General features: G+C 50.2%; 1 protein-coding gene across 4 annotated transcripts in view; it reads right to left on the bottom strand.

The window, feature by feature from the left end:
- The window catches only part of STX3 (syntaxin 3), a 266,730-nt gene extending 249,703 nt beyond the window's left edge, over positions 1-17,027 (bottom strand). For 2 of the 4 annotated variants that reach the window (XM_085651469.1, XM_085651470.1), the window contains exon 1: positions 16,798-16,982. In XM_085651469.1, the coding sequence (XP_085507595.1) occupies positions 16,798-16,827 (30 nt within the window). In that variant the 5' untranslated portion in view covers positions 16,828-16,982. Of the gene's footprint in view, positions 1-16,797 lie in introns of all 4 variants that reach the window. The other 2 variants (XM_085651467.1, XM_085651468.1) reach the window with 2 other exon arrangements.
- Between the last annotated feature and the right edge of the window lie 550 nt (positions 17,028-17,577).

Below are 17,577 nucleotides of genomic sequence, written 5' to 3'. Positions count from 1 at the left end.
TCAAGGGACCTCACAGCGAGGACCAGTGCACGACAAGCATCAAGGGACCTCAAAGCGAGGACCAGTGCGTGACAAACATCAAGGGATCACACAGCGAGGACCAGTGCGCGACGAGCATCAAGGGACCTCACAGCAAGGACCAGTGCACAACAAGCATCAAGGGACCTCAAAGCAAGGACCAGTGCGTGAAACATCAAGGAACCTCACAGCGAGGACCAGTGTGTGACAAACATCAAGGGACCGTACAGTGAGGACCAGTGCGCGGCGAGTGTCAAGGAACCTCACAGTGAGGACCAGTGCGCGACGAGCGTCAAGGAACCTCACAGTGAGGACCAGTGCGCGACGAGCATCAAGGAACCTCACAGTGAGGACCAGTGCGCGACGAGCGTCAAGGAACCTCACAGTGAGGACCAGTGCATGACAAACATCAAGGGACCTCACAGCGAGGACCAGTGCATGACAAACATCAAGGGACCTCACAGCGAGGACCAGTGCATGACAAACATCAAGGGACCTCACAGCGAGGACCAGTGCGTGACAAACATCAAGGGATCTCACAGTGAGGACCAGTGCGTGACAAGCATGAAGCGACTGCACAGCGAGGACCAGTGTGCGAAGAGCATCACGGGACCTCACAGCGAGGACCAGTGCGTGACAAGCATCAAGGGACTGCACAGCGAGGACCAGTGCGCGACAAGCATCAAGGGACTGCACAGCGAGGACCAGTGCGTGACAAACATCAAGGGACCTCACAGCGAGGACCAGTGCACAAGCATCAAGGGACCTCAAAGCAAGGACCAGTGCGTGACAAACATCAAGGAACCTCACAGCGAGGACCAGTGTGTGACAAACATCAAGGGACCACACAGTGAGGACCAGTGCACGACGAGTATCAAGGAACCTCACAGTGAGGACCAGTGCGCGACGAGCGTCAAGGGATCTTGCGCGACAAGCGTCAAGGGACCTCACAGTGAGGACCAGTGCGTGACGAGCATCAAGGGATCTCACAGTGAGGACCAGTGCGTGACGAGCGTCAAGGGATCTCACACCGAGGACCAGTGTGAGACGAGCGTCGAGGGACCTCACAGCGAGGACCAGTGTGCGACGAGCATCAAGGGACCTCACAGCGAGGACGAGTGCACGACAAGCATCAAGGGACCTCAAAGCAAGGACCAGTGCGTGACAAACATCAAGGGACCTCACAGCGAGGACCAGTGCGTGACAAACATCAAGGGACCTCACAGCGAGGACCAGTGCGTGACAAACATCAAGGGATCTCACAGTTAGGACCAGTGCGTGACCAGCATCAAGCGACTGCACAGCGAGGACCTGTGTAAGAAGAGCATCAACATCAAGGGACCTCACAGTGAGGACCAGTGCGTGACAAGCATCAAGGGACCGCACAGTGAGGAGCAGTGCGCAACAAGCATCAAGGGACCGCACAGTGAGGAGCAGTGCGTGACAAGCATCAAGGGACCGCACAGCGAGGACCAGTGCGTGACAAGCATCAAGGGACTGCACAGCGAGGACCAGTGCGCGACAAGCATCAAGGGACTGCACAGCGAGGACCAGTGTAAGATGAGCATCACGTGAATAAATGTAGGTCAAGCGATTATAAGCTAAGGAAGATGTGGTGGGAATGCAAAGAAGAAACTGAGCTGTTATTGAGATAATCTTCAGAAAAGTGGATAGTAGAGAGACAATTCCACAGGGGGTGCCTATCACGCGTGTTGAATGAGCTGGCGCTCACTGCTGAGGTTTTAACTCATGTCATTTGATAATTAAAAAAACTATAAATTGTGTAAAACGAAGCACAGAAGAGACACCAGAGCAGAGGAAAGGCCAGGTAATGAGCACGAAGAAGCGGGCACAGGAGGAGAGCACCAAGACAACAAAGGAACTCTAAAGTTGTCTCAACCCAACATCTCTAATACCCAGACCAGAAGATAGGCAAGCACCAGTGCAAGAGGAAGACAGAGCATGAAACATGGAAGAACACAACAAAGAGCATGAAAAGAAGAACCTCAAGCGTGACTCCCCCAAGAAGAGTCATCGCCGTGGCGGAGAATACACACTCGCAGGTCCTGCTCCGCCGAAGGACCCTCGCTTGAGAACCTAATGCCAGACTCTTTCTTGGAGAGGGCCTCCTGCGAGCGCTCCAGGCAGAAGATCTTTGGGGGCAGAAAAGAAGGTAATCTGGGGGCAAAGTGGGTGATAGAGTTTTGGGGCTTAGAATGAAGGCTTTACGAAAACGGGGGAGGAAGGCCGGCAGAAGCAAAGGAACCTTTTAGAGTACGCCCCACCGCCGTACACTAAGTCACCTCTATCTCGAAGGAGTTCAATGAAATCAGGCCGGGCACTTTGGTAAACAAACAAGTTTAATTAATAGTTTTCAACTAGATCTGTTTTGTTTCATGTAACAAAGACCAGGGCCCCAAGGCTGCCCATTTCAATGAAATCCCCGTCGTGGACTTCAAGAAATGCCAGAGAGGCGCAGGAGAAAGTTTAATCATCCACAGAACGGATGACAGGGTGAAAGGATCAACGGGTCAGGAAGGCGGATGCTGCAGACGCGGTCCAACGATTACTGTACACGTGACACAGACATCTTTGACCTTACACTGCATTTCTTATAATCATTTAGGCCCCACGTGGGGTAAAGACCGCCAGCAGATCTGTGACGTAGCCAGTGGATCATGGGCCCTAGTGCAAGAAAGGACAAGGGCCACCGGGGCTGACGTTGGAACTGTGAAATACAGCAATAATCAGGAATCAGTGCCCCACTCCAAAGACCCCGGTGCCACTGCACCTGCTGCACCAATGCCAGCTAAGCCCCTGCAGCAGATATTTTGAAAATCTTTCTACAGAGGATGTCAAACTTCGTGCTTAATCAGTGAAAGCCCAAAAATTTCCGTGGAAGATGTTGCACCAAAACCCGGAAGGAAGAGAAGCGGGTCAGAGACCTGTCGCCCTATTGGCTTGTGCGTGAGGGCGAGTCCAATATTTAAGAGACTGACCCATTAAAACGTATGATGGAAAACCCTTCATAGGAAGAGGAAGCAGTTTTCTAAAGAGGGCGACCCCACTGCAATTTATGGAGGCAAATTACATTTTTGAAGGGTGAAGATCATTAAAAAGTGGGCGACGCCCTATAAATTGGGCGGATAATGTGTGTGCTATGGAGTTAGTGGGCTTTGAATGCGAGCACTGGAAGTAGAGGTAAAACCAGGGTGCAAGACATCGTAGGAAAAAAAAAACGGTATTAAGACGGTCTGATCTGCAATTTTGGAATGCACCATTAAAAAAGAATTCAATCTACGCTAGCAAATTTGGGGGTATTTGTGAGCTAGTTATCTAAACAAGTATTGGCAAAGCCAATAGGTCTCGCCCATGGACAAACTATTAGCTTGGCAATTGGGTGGGGATGTGGATAACAGGGTGATTTAAAAGCGCTATAGAGCAGCCCGCGCCGGCCGCTTCATAGCACTTGTTCGATTCCAGCACGAGCAGCAAATGGCCAGAGGAGGGGCACGAATCAAAGATAATTCAATGAGTACTTGGTCTGTGTGCAACAGCAAGAAAAGGAAGTGACGCATGGCACGCTCTGTCCAATGAGAAGGCAGCAAAGAAGAGAGACAATGATGCCAACGAATGGGAAGCTATGGTTGGGTTCGAAGCACATTACTGAATACAAGATTCTCGCATGCAAACGCGCCTGCTCTTGCATGCTCGACCCGAAAACTGGGTTGGGCTTTATATGTTCAACCAATGATTGTTCTATGCCTTTCTTCAGGTACCCTCTTATCCTCTATGTACCTAAAGCTATTTTTTGCTCTGGCAACATGAAGCTCTTAATTACTTTATTTCAGCAAAATGAAGCCTACTTTTCTGAATGGCTGCAGTGGGCTCATGAATCTCTGCAAATCCAAAACTTAGGCTCAATTAATTTACGCTACTATCAACACACTCCCATGTTTCTATCTAACTCCATTTGGTGACAAATAAACATGTATCATGTCTGAAAGTTTTTCTGTGGTACAAAAGGAGAAAATAATAGTTCAAGTTTTTTATTCATCCGGTCACTTCTCAAGTAAAATTGAAATATTTCACAAGGGGTCAATTTGTCACTTTCCACAACCCGCACAGATACCCTCCTGTAATAGGTGTGTCCAACCTGGTACTTCTTTGAAGTCATTAAATGAAGTGAGGGTTCACGAGTCTGTCCAATTTTTTTAAAAGTTAATTTATTTTCTTGAAAGTTACACAAGACATGAAATCGTCAACCTGTTTTTCACGACTATCACGCTGCTCCCTGGAGCCATGACTCTGCAGTATATGTTTCCTGTGGAAATCCATTCGAATAGAGTGGATTTCAAACCCGGAAAAAAAATGAAATGTTCTTGAATCCCTGTATTGGTTTAATGGCACAGAGCCAGGTCACGTGGCAGATGTGAAACATGTGTTGGCCTTTTTGTGCTTTCTATAAACGTCAATAAAATAAATTAACTTTTTCGAAAATAGGACAGTCTTATGAAACTTCCATTTCTGTCAGTGACTGAAATTCAAAAGTGACTGACATAATATAGAAAACCTCGTATTTGCAAATTCTACCAACAATATCTACAAGCCTGGCCCAAAATATCTCAAACATTGCTGAAGAGATGGACACCAAATAACGAAACGAGCACTCTCAGATTAAAGAGCAATCTTTATACCAGCGCTGGTATAAAGCTTATTGTTGTCGCAGCGACAGCAACATTTTCTGTGGGCGCTTGAAGGGCAGAGATTTCTTTTTAATCCCGTCCTTTCCTTTTCTGTCACTTGATGGATCTGCAGGACACGGCACAATAAGCTTAGTTCACTGTGCTAACTAAGCAAGTGCCAACATAGATGGAAATTCATCAAAAAGGGTCAGTTATTAGGAAAAGAAGAAGAGTCTTTTCAGTAGAAAGTGCTCCTGAAGCAGGAGCACAGATGTGCTGCCGCTGACCGTGTAATTTACAGATGTTTGCGGACAGTCCAGGGTTAGTGAGGCATCCACAGAGGTCTTGTGTAGCCCAGTTCTAAGCCAGATGTTTCTGGAGAATGACCACTCTATGGAAGCGAGGGGGGGGGGGGGGGGCAGACGAGGACCCGCCAGTGAAGCAAATCTCCACAGAGGTCCAGAGAAAGACCAAGGTGCCACAGAGCTCCAGTGAAGCCCATTGGAAATGAGGCCTGCGCAGAGGATCACAAGGAAGGCGAAGAGCCAGAAAAGGTCGACGCGGAGCTCTCGGACAGCCCCAAGCCACAGAAGCTCTCCAGAGCGAAGCACAACTCGAGTCCCAGGAAAAAGACAACCCCTCAAGACCTCTCTGCAGACATGCATGGTGACTAGTGGCTCTAGGGGGACCTAGGGGCCAGAAAAGACATCTAAAGGCATAGTTCTGACAAAGTCTACGCCCACGGCTTTATGCTTCATTCACAAGAGGCAAAACCTCCGCGGAGAAGAATAGCTCTTGGGGCCGAGGGGTGTTGGGTCCAGACTAGGCTGCCAGAGACCAATGAGGCCAGAGTAGAAAATCACAGCCATGGGAAGGCATGAGCCAGAAGAGGCCTCCACCAACAATCACAGCTCTAAGGAGGCCCCAGTCCAGCGGAGGCCTCTGTAGAACGATGGAGAGGCCCCGAGCAGGCGCTGATAGACAAGGAAGCTTCCATACAGCATAGTTTGGTGGTGGTCCGAGGGCCGACAAGGGTGCCACAGAGCCCCTACAAAGACTCACAGTCTATTGAGCCTTGAAGCAAGATTCGGAAATCTGGAGCGGGCAAGAGCCAGAAAAGGCCTCCACAGAGGTCTGGGAGACCCCCGGTCAGACAAGGTTTCCACAGTAAACCCAAGGTGCAGCCATTGCCTACATGGAGCTCTAGGAAGGCCCAATGTCAAGACGAATATCCATGGAGAAGAATAGACAAAAACCTGAAAAAAGCCCGCAGAGGATGCAAGAGTCACAGCTCTGAGGATGGTCAAACAAGACAACAAACACCATCACCCAGAAGCCAAGGATCGGACAGGAACCCCGAAATGGAAACACATACGAAGAGACCACAAGCCGCGACCATGGCAAGAAGCTTTAGGGCCCAGCAAGGCCTCCAGAAGAGAGAGTCTAATGTCTAATATTTCTTGCTCCTATCCTGTGAAGAAGATAATCGAGCATGGAGTGTCCAAGCGGTGAGACAAAGGGCTCATCTAGGTATCCTGGAATAATGTGTCACTATCGCTAGGTGGCGAGTGATCGAAGCCAGAAGCACCACTTGCTGAGGTGGTCTCCAACAGGACACCCCCTCCAGAGCCAGACTACCTTAGTCCTGTGAGTGCCTAGAGCCAAGGCCTGCCTGTATCCAACAAAAGATGGTTTATGGAGGCCGCCCCCTCATGGTCGAAAGAAGCCATACTGAACTAATGCAGCTCTGGGCTGTAATCCAACGAGATGCGCATAGCATGATATTTTTGAGGAGGGTTACGGGAAGGAGACCCGAACATGTCCTTCGGCGGACCAGATGCCAAGCTAGTACTCCCAGAATCGAAGCGGCCACTGGCATCAGGAGATACTCGGCCAGCAGGTCCTCTCAGAACCTATAGTTACGTCAGTGTTACTATAGGAAGTGCTTTTTCTGTTTTGCTAACAACTCTGCACCATTATACAATCTTCATAAAACTTTCCAAAAAAGTGCTCTTTTTTGGGACTATTATGTACATGGAAAGTTTGAGGGTGATCTGTCAAGTGGGGGCTGAGAAAAAAAGGGGGGGGTCCCAAAACGCTAACTCCCCAAGCATTTTCCATAGTCTTCTTTAGTCAGCTGAACGGAATTACACCAAAAAGGAGCCCCTTCGACGTCTGCAGCAGAAACATACAACTTACAAATAGCAGAAAGACACTTTTACGTTCCAGTGTTCCATAGATCATTCCCACCGATTACTTGCTCTCTAACGGCTCTTGGAAGTAACCATTCAATCTGCCGCCAAAGGTCTAACGTGGAGTCTGTCTACGGTTAGACTACGCCCAGGACAGTTAGTGATGTTTGAATGTTGGGGTACTCTGTGGATGTGGTCCGGGGGCAGGTTCGGAGGGGGTGTCTCTACGGTAAGACTACGCCCAGGACAGTTCGTGATGTTTGAATGTTGGGGTGTTCTGTGGATGTGGGTTCGTTGGTGGTGGCAGTCTACAGTTAGACTACGCCGTGGATAGTAAGTGATGTCTGAATGTTGGGGTTTCTTTGTGGGTGAGCTCTGGTGGCAGGTTCGGTGGTGGCCTGCAACCTACACCGCGCGGGTTGGGAGGGTGTGAGACAGCGCCTAGATGAACCAAGGGGGTAGCTGACCCTAGAACACCTAGTGTCCCGCCAGGCCCTATGAGAATGGGGACCGTCACTTTAAGCGGAGAACAGGAAGTCCTCTCAGAGCCAGGAGTGTCATGGGGGCAAGGAGTCCATGAGACAGACAAAAGAGAAGAGCGGGCAAAACACGGGGAAGTGAAAGGGATGGGTGGGTAAAGCGAGAATCCAAAGCTGGACTAGAGTGGGCAGAAGCCGCCAAGCCTCACACGGGCAGTAGCTTTGAAGGCAGGATGCCTGCATGCTCTGCACCCCTCTGAGTAAGACTACCAGCTAACTCCATTCCAGTCCCGAGCTCTTATGTAACACAGTGCACTCTGGGAGCTGTAGTCTTTGTAATGCTCTACCTCACCAACTAGAATAACCTTCTAGGTTACGATGGTTTGTACAAAGGAAAGAAGGACGTGGAATGTGTTGCCCTGAAGACATGGAACCGAAAGGAAAGCTGGAAGGGGCGAGGGGGGGGGGGGCGTCACAAGCCTTGTCCTTCCTTTACTCGCCGGATGAAGAGGAAATGCATCTTTACACTGAAGGGTCGCAGGGAAGGAAAGTAAGATTGTATCAGCGGCCGCGGGGCGGGTATCCCAGAGCCCACCTACGTCTGCCCCGAGAGTAATCCTTGTGACCCCTTAAGCAGGGCTTGAATAGTATTTTTTTTAAATGTTCAAGTGCCTGGTTCTGGTCACGAGGCCACTGCACCTCGCACCACACATTGCCCCTGCAATGCTGCCGATGATAGCAACAGAGAAGAAAAACACAAAGATGCCCCTATTCAAGGAGCTATGTTTGGGCAGAAATCTCCGTATCCAGGAGCCTGCCTCACTATGGCTCATGTGCGATATCAAGTTATCCACATTCAACAAGCCATACAATAAACATCACTGAATATTTCGGTGTTTGCTGTAGATTATTTCAACAAAATTCAGTGAGGAAGTGGTCAGCATATACATAAATACATATGTGAAAAAGAGAAAAGAATTTCAATTCTCACAAGATTAAAAACATCTTCTCCCAGGAGAAGTTACAATACGTATGTGGTAGACCTTTTTGATTACACATTTGAAATAAAGAAAATAATTATTACAAAGACCTTGATTAGGAGAATATATTGCCAAGCGTCTATTTCTGGTAGTGATCAGTATATAGCTTCAATCTATCGCACACAGTCGCTAGCATAGCGCTGTATTAACGAGTGTCGATTACGCTAACACCGTTGCGGTATTTGAGGTGAACGCTGACCCAACCTTACAAAGACCTTGATTAAGAGAAAATTTTGCCAAGCGTCTATTTCTGGTAGTAATCAGAACATAGCTACACTCTACCGTACACGGTCGCTAGCATGGCGCTGTATTAACGAGTGTCGATTACGCTATGATTCTATAAACACATTCTAACACGTTATGTCTGTTATACAAACATTAGAACTAGATGTCTATGTTCGTGATGATTTAGGACGCAGATGAAACTCGTTTTAAGCATATTGTAGAATTCCAATATACAGATTACCTTGTGTTCAATATTGTTTAGAAGCACATTTACTAAACTTGTGTGTCTTTTTTGCTTGTTTGTAATTGTGGTTAATCCATTTTGCTCTATTAAGTCCGTGTAATTCAATTTGTAACCCCTATCAGAGGAACCGACATGGTGAGAGACTCTGTAGCTGGTTGAGCTGCACTATATACACTGACCTTTAGGTAAGAGTCTTCTACCTTACTGGGCACTTTTAGAGTGAAGGCTGTTGGTACAAATTGGTGAAAGTTCAATCCAATTGATATGATGTTTTGATTAATCTCTTGCAGAGCCTTCTGACCCATCGTATTGATTGATAACACAATTGAGGGTCAAGAGTTGAGGCCCAAGTATTAATCTTATATTATTATTTGTGCACCATATTGTTAGCAGAGTGACTGATCGATACAGGTCCTGATGAATGCCCTGAACTTAATTGTCACTGAGGCAGAAACATGTTGACCACCAGATAGGGTACACATCCATAACCCTACTTCACTTGCTTTTTATCCACTATCACGTAGGATGGAAGAATAAAGTTGTTGCCCCTACGTAGTTAGTTTTAATACACCCAATATTTTGTTTGCACTCTGCCCCTCATTGCCCCCTCGAGGTGGTATATCTAACACGTGCTTTGCACTCCCGCTCCTTCCCTCTGGGGTAAGTCGTAGCCCCCAGGGGTACCTTGCGGTCCCCTTGTGTTGGAGGAACCCTATGATGAAGCATGTCACCCTCGGGTGAGTGAGGGTTTTCGTCCACAACTGTGTTGTGCCCCTCGTTCCATCCCCTTTGCTTACATTTTTCCCATGAACATTGCTACCCTATATTTTGTGAGAGCTATGATATGGAAGTAGTATAGGATAGATTTTTTTCTATTTTGGAGTATAGCCTTCCTCTAGACCCCCTTGTGTGTGATAGATATTAGTACAGTCTTTTGATCTGCGGGTCATGTTTTTACGTTTATATCTAAACCTGCCACATATTTCGTCCTTGAACTCTATCTAGAAGCATTTGCTCGCACCTCAGAGTTTTTCTTGTGGAGAGATTGTTTCTTGACTAGGCATAGTGACTGAGAATACAGGCCTAGCTTTTGAGGAGGACATGGTACAAGCCATATTGCAAACACCTAGTATCTTAGACACACAGATTACACACACACTTGCACTCACAGATGAGTGGAATAAACTAACGAGTTTAAAGAGACAACACATATGGACAGCACTACATGCAGCTAATATCAGAGAGCCAATATAGCTCCCCAGGGACTGGTCGTCTCTAATGCTCCTAAACTGTTTCTTGACAATAAGGTTTTTAAGATCAATTGGTCTAGGATTGCTTGGAAGTGCTCTAGGGATTGGCTGGTCCTACTGATTACTACAGCGAAAGAAACATCAGATCTTCTGATAACTGCAATTCAAACATTGGCGAACCAGCTTAAGTGCTCTGCACAAATCACCTTTCACAAAGGACGGTTGGAGGAGATTACTAAAGCTCTCAACGAAAGTAAGGACGATCTTATTAAATATAAGGTGAATAAATTAAAAAAAGATATGCATAGGTTTACCTAAGAAAAGATCTATCCATACATAACTGATAGGGGTGAGGAGTTGGCCTAACGGCTAGGGCGCTCGACCTCGGACCGGGGTTCGAGTCTCAGCAATGACGCTGAACATCCTGTGATTCTGGGCAAATCACTTAATCTCCCTGTGTCTAAAAGAAAATGAATGTGTGTCCTCATGCAACGTAACTGGTGCTATGTAAAGCGCTCCGATACCCGATTGTATTCGGGTCAAGTTTGCGCTATATAAAACTCTGGAAAAAAAAATATGATGAATATACCACACAACCAATTAAGAAGACCAATTGTAGAGGAGTACGTGGATGGCGTCGAAATACAGACAAATGGACTTTGAATTCAGACAACTGGAGTCAATCAGAGGATTCAGGCTCCAGCGATTCTGAGACTCCTCAATATACTAGACAGATGAGAGGACGTGGTAACTTCGCGCATAGGCCACCTTCTACTGCTTGGTGGCCACCACAACCATGGCAGTTCCATCCACAACCTTTCCAACCATTCCCCTATCAAGGACCAGGTTATCAAGTACCTTTTCACTTGCTTTTTATCCACTATCAGAATAAAGTTGTTGCCCCTATGTAGTAATTTTAAATACACCCAATATTTTGTTTGCACTCTGCCCCTCATTGCCCCCTCGAGGTGGTATATCTAACCCGTGCTTTGCACTCCCGCTCCTTCCCTCTGGGGTAAGTCGTAGCCCCCAGGGGTACCTTGCGGTTCCCGTGTGTTGGAGGAACCCAATGATGAAGCATGTCACCCTCGGGTGAGTGAGGGTTTTCGTCCTCAACTGTGTTGTGCCCCTCGTTCCTTCCCCTTTGCTTACATTTTTCCCATGAACATTGCTACCCTATATTTTGTGAGTTATTTTACGTATATACTGACAACTTCCTCACTGAATTTTGTTGAAATAATCTACAGCAAACACCGAAATATGTTGTGATGTTTATTGTATGGCTCTGTTGAATGTGGGTAACTTGATATCGCACATGAGCCATATGGAGGCAGGCTCTTAGAAACAGAGATTTCTGCCCAAAACATAGATCCTTGAATAGGGGCACTTTTGTAATTTTCTTACGTTGCTACCCCGTCCCTCTCCCATTCTTTTCTATCAATGATAGTAACACCACAACTACTAACCATCACACTCCTACAGCTGTGACTATTTTAGACCCACAAAGCTAGAAGAATGTCGTAGGCGGAAAGTAATACTCATTTTTAATGTATATTTAATTATTAGTGGACTGCTGTGGTCACCTCCAAATGAGCCAGACAGCTCCAGCTGTTGGCAAACTGTCACAACCGCTGGTGTTGACAATAACCTGCTGGTGCCAAGCACAGGAAACCAGCGGCTCAAATTAAGCACTGGTTGCAGACTCGTTCTGGTCTCTTTATTGCCTTCGTCTCAGACTGTCTGGTGCCAGCCCAGGTGCAATTCCCTGTCCCTCCAGCTCCGGCCCCAGCTCTCCTGCGCTCCCCTCGGCCTCCCACGCCTCTCACCACCACATCTCAATATCTGGCATACATGACGTAACCAGCCTAAAGTCCCCGCACACACACGATCATTAATAATCATTTATCCTCAGTTAAATCTCCCCGTGATCCCCCTGCCCTCAATCTACCCCACCACGACCTATTCCCACATTCATACGCCTCAAAACGGCCCTGTCCCTTGACCCCTGTATCCATCACTCCTACCCGCTGCCCTCTCACCACACGTCACTTTCTACCTCCCTGTCTGTGCACCTGCAGTCCTGCATCCATCCCTCGAACCCGCAGCCACTCGTCCTCCCGCTCACTCCTTCCCCAGTAGTTGTTACCCCCGTCTCTCACCCCTTCTCTTCCTCCTGGTAGTTGCCACTCCCGCCCCGCCTTCTCTATCTCTCTCATCTATCCTTTTCAATCCAAATAACTGACCAACATATCCACCACTCAAATTACTTTCATATTTCACTATACTAATTCAACACTAATCCTTTATGGGCTCCGGAGTAGCGTGCTACTCGCTAAAATACCTCCGACGCCTCGTTAGGGGCAGTAATCGCTATATAAATGCAATTAAAATACAATCCCCAGTGGGTGCCTTCTCACCCCCTCACCCCTTCCCTATTGCTTGTCCATCCAGGCCGTCTCCCTCAGTGTTTCCGGCCCAGCCTCCCTCGGAGGCGGTCAGAGATGTGCAGATGGGCCGGGGTTTGATCGGCTCAGAGCAGATCCCCCCGCCCCCCTCGCCCCACCTTCCTCCATCGGAGATAATCCCCCGTCTTTGCCTCCACCTCGAGAGACAGGCAGAGACCGTCTGTGGCGGACTGCTGAAGGGGACATGCGGTGGGAGGCGCCGAGAGTGCACAGACACACCGCCTGGTTCTGCACTGCTACACACAAGTGTGTGCACTCACACAATACGTGATCTCACAGCTGCAGGCGTGCGTTTGTTCACACAGTGCATGGACTGCTGAAAACAAGTGTGTGCAGTCACACAATACGTGACCTCACAGCTGCAGGCGTGTGTGTTGACACAGTGCATGGACTGCACTACACGTGTCCGTGCACGCACACCACCGGGGCTCCGCTTCAGACAAGTGTGCGACACACTAACTGCTCTTACTGCTGCAGACGTGTATTCACACACAAACAGTGCATCGACTGCTGTAAACCCGCCTGTACACGCACTCCATCAGAGCTAGGCTGCAGACACTTGTGTGCACACACAATGATTGCTCTCACTGCTGCCGACACATCAGTGCATGCACAGCACACCATCAGAGCTATGCTGCAGACACGTGTGTGCACGCACAATAATTGCTCTCACTGCTGCAGACACGTCAGTGCATGCACAGCACACCATCAGAGCTAGGCTGCAGACACTTGTGTGCACACACACAACAATTGCTCTCACTGCTGCAGACACGTCAGTGCATGCACAGCACCCCATCAGAGCTAGGCTGCAGACACTTGTGTGCACACACACAATAATTGCTCTCACTGCTGCAGACACATCAGTGCATGCACAGCACACCATCAGAGCTAGGCTGCAGACACTTGTGTGCACACACACAACAATTGCTCTCACTGCTGCAGACACGTCAGTGCATGCACAGCACCCCATCAGAGCTAGGCTGCAGACACTTGTGTGCACACACACAATAATTGCTCTCACTGCTGCAGACACATCAGTGCATGCACAGCACCCCTTCAAATCTAAGCTGCAGACACTTGTGTGCACACACACAACAATTGCTCTCACTGCTGCAGACACGTCAGTGCATGCACAGCACCCCATCAGAGCTAGGCTGCAGACACTTGTGTGCACACACACAACAATTGCTCTCATTGCTGCAGACACGTCAGTGCATGCACAGCACCCCATCAGAGCTAGGCTGCAGACACTTGTGTGCACACACACAACAATTGCTCTCACTGCTGCAGAAACGTCAGTGCATGCACAGCACCCCATCAGAGCTAGGCTGCAGACACTTGTGTGCACACACACAACAATTGCTCTCATTGCTGCAGACACGTCAGTGCATGCACAGCACCCCATCAGAGCTAGGCTGCAGACACTTGTGTGCACACACACAACAATTGCTCTCACTGCTGCAGAAACGTCAGTGCATGCACAGCACCCCATCAGAGCTAGGCTGCAGACACTTGTGTGCACACACACAACAATTGCTCTCATTGCTGCAGACACGTCAGTGCATGCACAGCACCCCATCAGAGCTAGGCTGCAGACACTTGTGTGCACACACACAACAATTGCTCTCACTGCTGCAGAAACGTCAGTGCATGCACAGCACCCCATCAGAGCTAGGCTGCAGACACTTGTGTGCACACGCACGATTGCTCTCACTGCTGCAAACACGTCAGTCCATGCACAGCACGCCATCAGAGAGAGGCTGCAGACACTTGTGTGCACACACACAACAATTGCTCTCATTGCTGCAGACACGTCAGTGCATGCACAGCACACCATCGGAGATAGGCTGCAGACACTTGTGTGCACACACACAATAATTGCTCTCACTGCTGCAGACACATCAGTGCATGCACAGCACCCCTTCAAATCTAAGCTGCAGACACTTGTGTGCACACACACAACAATTGCTCTCACTGCTGCAGACACGTCAGTGCATGCACAGCACCCCATCAGAGCTAGGCTGCAGACACTTGTGTGCACACACACAACAATTGCTCTCATTGCTGCAGACACGTCAGTGCATGCACAGCACCCCATCAGAGCTAGGCTGCAGACACTTGTGTGCACACACACAACAATTGCTCTCACTGCTGCAGAAACGTCAGTGCATGCACAGCACCCCATCAGAGCTAGGCTGCAGACACTTGTGTGCACACACACAACAATTGCTCTCATTGCTGCAGACACGTCAGTGCATGCACAGCACCCCATCAGAGCTAGGCTGCAGACACTTGTGTGCACACACACAACAATTGCTCTCACTGCTGCAGAAACGTCAGTGCATGCACAGCACCCCATCAGAGCTAGGCTGCAGACACTTGTGTGCACACACACAACAATTGCTCTCATTGCTGCAGACACGTCAGTGCATGCACAGCACCCCATCAGAGCTAGGCTGCAGACACTTGTGTGCACACGCACAACAATTGCTCTCATTGCTGCAGACACGTCAGTGCATGCACAGCACCCCATCAGAGCTAGGCTGCAGACACTTGTGTGCACACACACAACAATTGCTCTCATTGCTGCAGACACGTCAGTGCATGCACAGCACCCCATCAGAGCTAGGCTGCAGACACTTGTGTGCACACACACAACAATTGCTCTCATTGCTGCAGACACGTCAGTGCATGCACAGCACCCCATCAGAGCTAGGCTGCAGACACTTGTGTGCACACGCACGATTGCTCTCACTGCTGCAAACACGTCAGTCCATGCACAGCACGCCATCAGAGAGAGGCTGCAGACACTTGTGTGCACACACACAACAATTGCTCTCATTGCTGCAGACACGTCAGTGCATGCACAGCACACCATCGGAGATAGGCTGCAAACACTTGTGTGCACACACACAAACAGTGCATCGACTGCTGTAAACCCGCTTGTACACGCACACCATCAGAGCTAGGCTGCAGACACTTGTGTGCACACACAATGATTGCTCTCACTGCTGCAGACACGTCAGTGCATGCACAACCCACCAGAGCTAGGCTGCAGACACTTGTGTGCACACACAAACACAATAACGGCGCTCTGCTTCCTACACGTGTTTCCATGCACACGTCAGTGCCCAGACTGCTCTGGGCAGGTGTGTGTGTGTTTATATAGAGCAAACCTGGCTAGAGAGCAATGAACCACTGGACTAGTCTTAATGTTTAGTGTATTTGGGCCTGTACAGCGCTCGGCTGCATGTTGGCGCTATAGAACGCCGCATACATCAGAGAGCTGGTGTCCTATGAAGAGAGGGGTCTTCCGATCCTTTCTGGACGGCAGGAGAGTGAAGGGGGCTCTGGTGATGGTTCGGATTAGGGGGGAAGAGGGGGGGGGGGAGGGTTGTTCCAGAACCTGTGAATGTCTAGAGCATTCTTGTTTGTTAAACTACAAGTTAGTATATTGCGTTTTCACATTTGAAAAGTGTTTCCTATCTCGATCACTATATAGAACTGCTTCGAAGCGCTAACGTGCATGCAGCTTTAAATACGAACAGTAGGTTTAAACGACAGAACAAAACGCCCCACATTGCGTGAAACAGTGCCCCTCTCTCATTTCTCCAGTCCGTGCCCTCCCTCTTGGTGGCACCCCCATCTGCCGCTAACTCACCCCTCCTCTTTGAGATCCCTGGCCCGGGATGCGACAGGTTCACCACTGTCGTCCTTCTCCAGCCTCCCTGTCACCCACACGTCACTGCTCACCTTTGACCTCTCCTTCCATACCCACAAAGCCCTCATTCGTCATACCTTTCGTCACTCGCACTGAACCCCTCTTGCTCGCCCATAACTACCTTAACTTCTCCGTGCCCTCTCCCCACACCCGGCAGTTTCGCCTCTCACACTCCCTCACCAGCATGAATGGGCACTTCTTGAATTGGACGTCCCTCCTTCGACCCCCTCCACCCTGGAGCCAGGGGCCGGAGTGAACCCCCTCACACTTCCTCACCTTGCCGTAATAAGTTAACACTTAATGGAAGTAAGTCCCTGTGCCCTCTCCCTCCAGCCTGGAGCCAGGGGTGACCCCTCTCCCAGCTCCCCCCCCACACACACACACAGGCATAAATTGACACATCATGGAAGTCCCTGTGCCCCCCCCCCCCCCCAGCCTGGAGCCAAAGGCCGGGAATGAACCCCCTCCTCGCACGTACCGCCTTGAGCTGCTCCAGCCGGTCCTTCATGGCGCCCCCTCCTGCCCTCCCCGCAGGGGTCCGACGGCGGCAGGTGTGCCCGGGGGTGTCGGGGCGCGGCCAGCGGGTCTCCTTCCCGTCCCAGGCCGGTGTCACGGGGCTCCCTCCCTGTCCAGCGCCAGCTTCCCCTCTGAGCCGCCTCTGATCCTCGTACTGAGCAGGCGCCGGGCGGACCTAATCCGGCCAGAGAGGGCGGGCGTGGGCGAGCCTCTGCTCACCTGGGCGGGGGCAGAGGGTGGCCCTGGGCGGGGCCCTTCCTGCTCACCTGGGCGGGGGCAGAGGGTGGCCATGGGTGGGGCAGAGAGGGCCCCTTCCTGCTCACCTGGGCGGGGGCAGAGGGAGGCCATGGGCGGGGCAGAAAGGTCCCTTCCTGCTCACCTGGCCGGGGGCACGGGGACTCCTCTGTGGGGCGTGAGCAAAGGGCCACCCCTCTGCTTACCTGGGCACAAGGGTGGGCAGGTTACTGCACAGGACTCCTCCCTGTGTGAGGAGAGAGGCCCCTCCCTCCTCACTGCTCACCTGGGCAGAGGGGCGGGCAGGTTACTTCACATGACTCCTCTGTGGGCCGTGGCCTGGGAGGACACCCCCTGCTCACCTGGGCAGGGTATAGGGGACTCCTCTGTGGGGCGTGGGCAGAAGGGCAGGCAGGTTACTGCACATGACTCGTCTCTGAGTCGTGGCCAGGAGGGACACCCCTGCTCACCTGGGCGGGGGCACAGGGGACTCCGCTCTGAGCCGTGG

The sequence above is a fragment of the Triturus cristatus genome, chromosome 4_1 (assembly GCF_964204655.1).
Source record: "Triturus cristatus chromosome 4_1, aTriCri1.1, whole genome shotgun sequence".
Lineage (NCBI taxonomy): Eukaryota > Metazoa > Chordata > Amphibia > Caudata > Salamandridae > Triturus > Triturus cristatus.
Note: the sequence above shows the minus strand (reverse complement) of the source record. Positions and strands in the feature narration are given on the sequence as shown.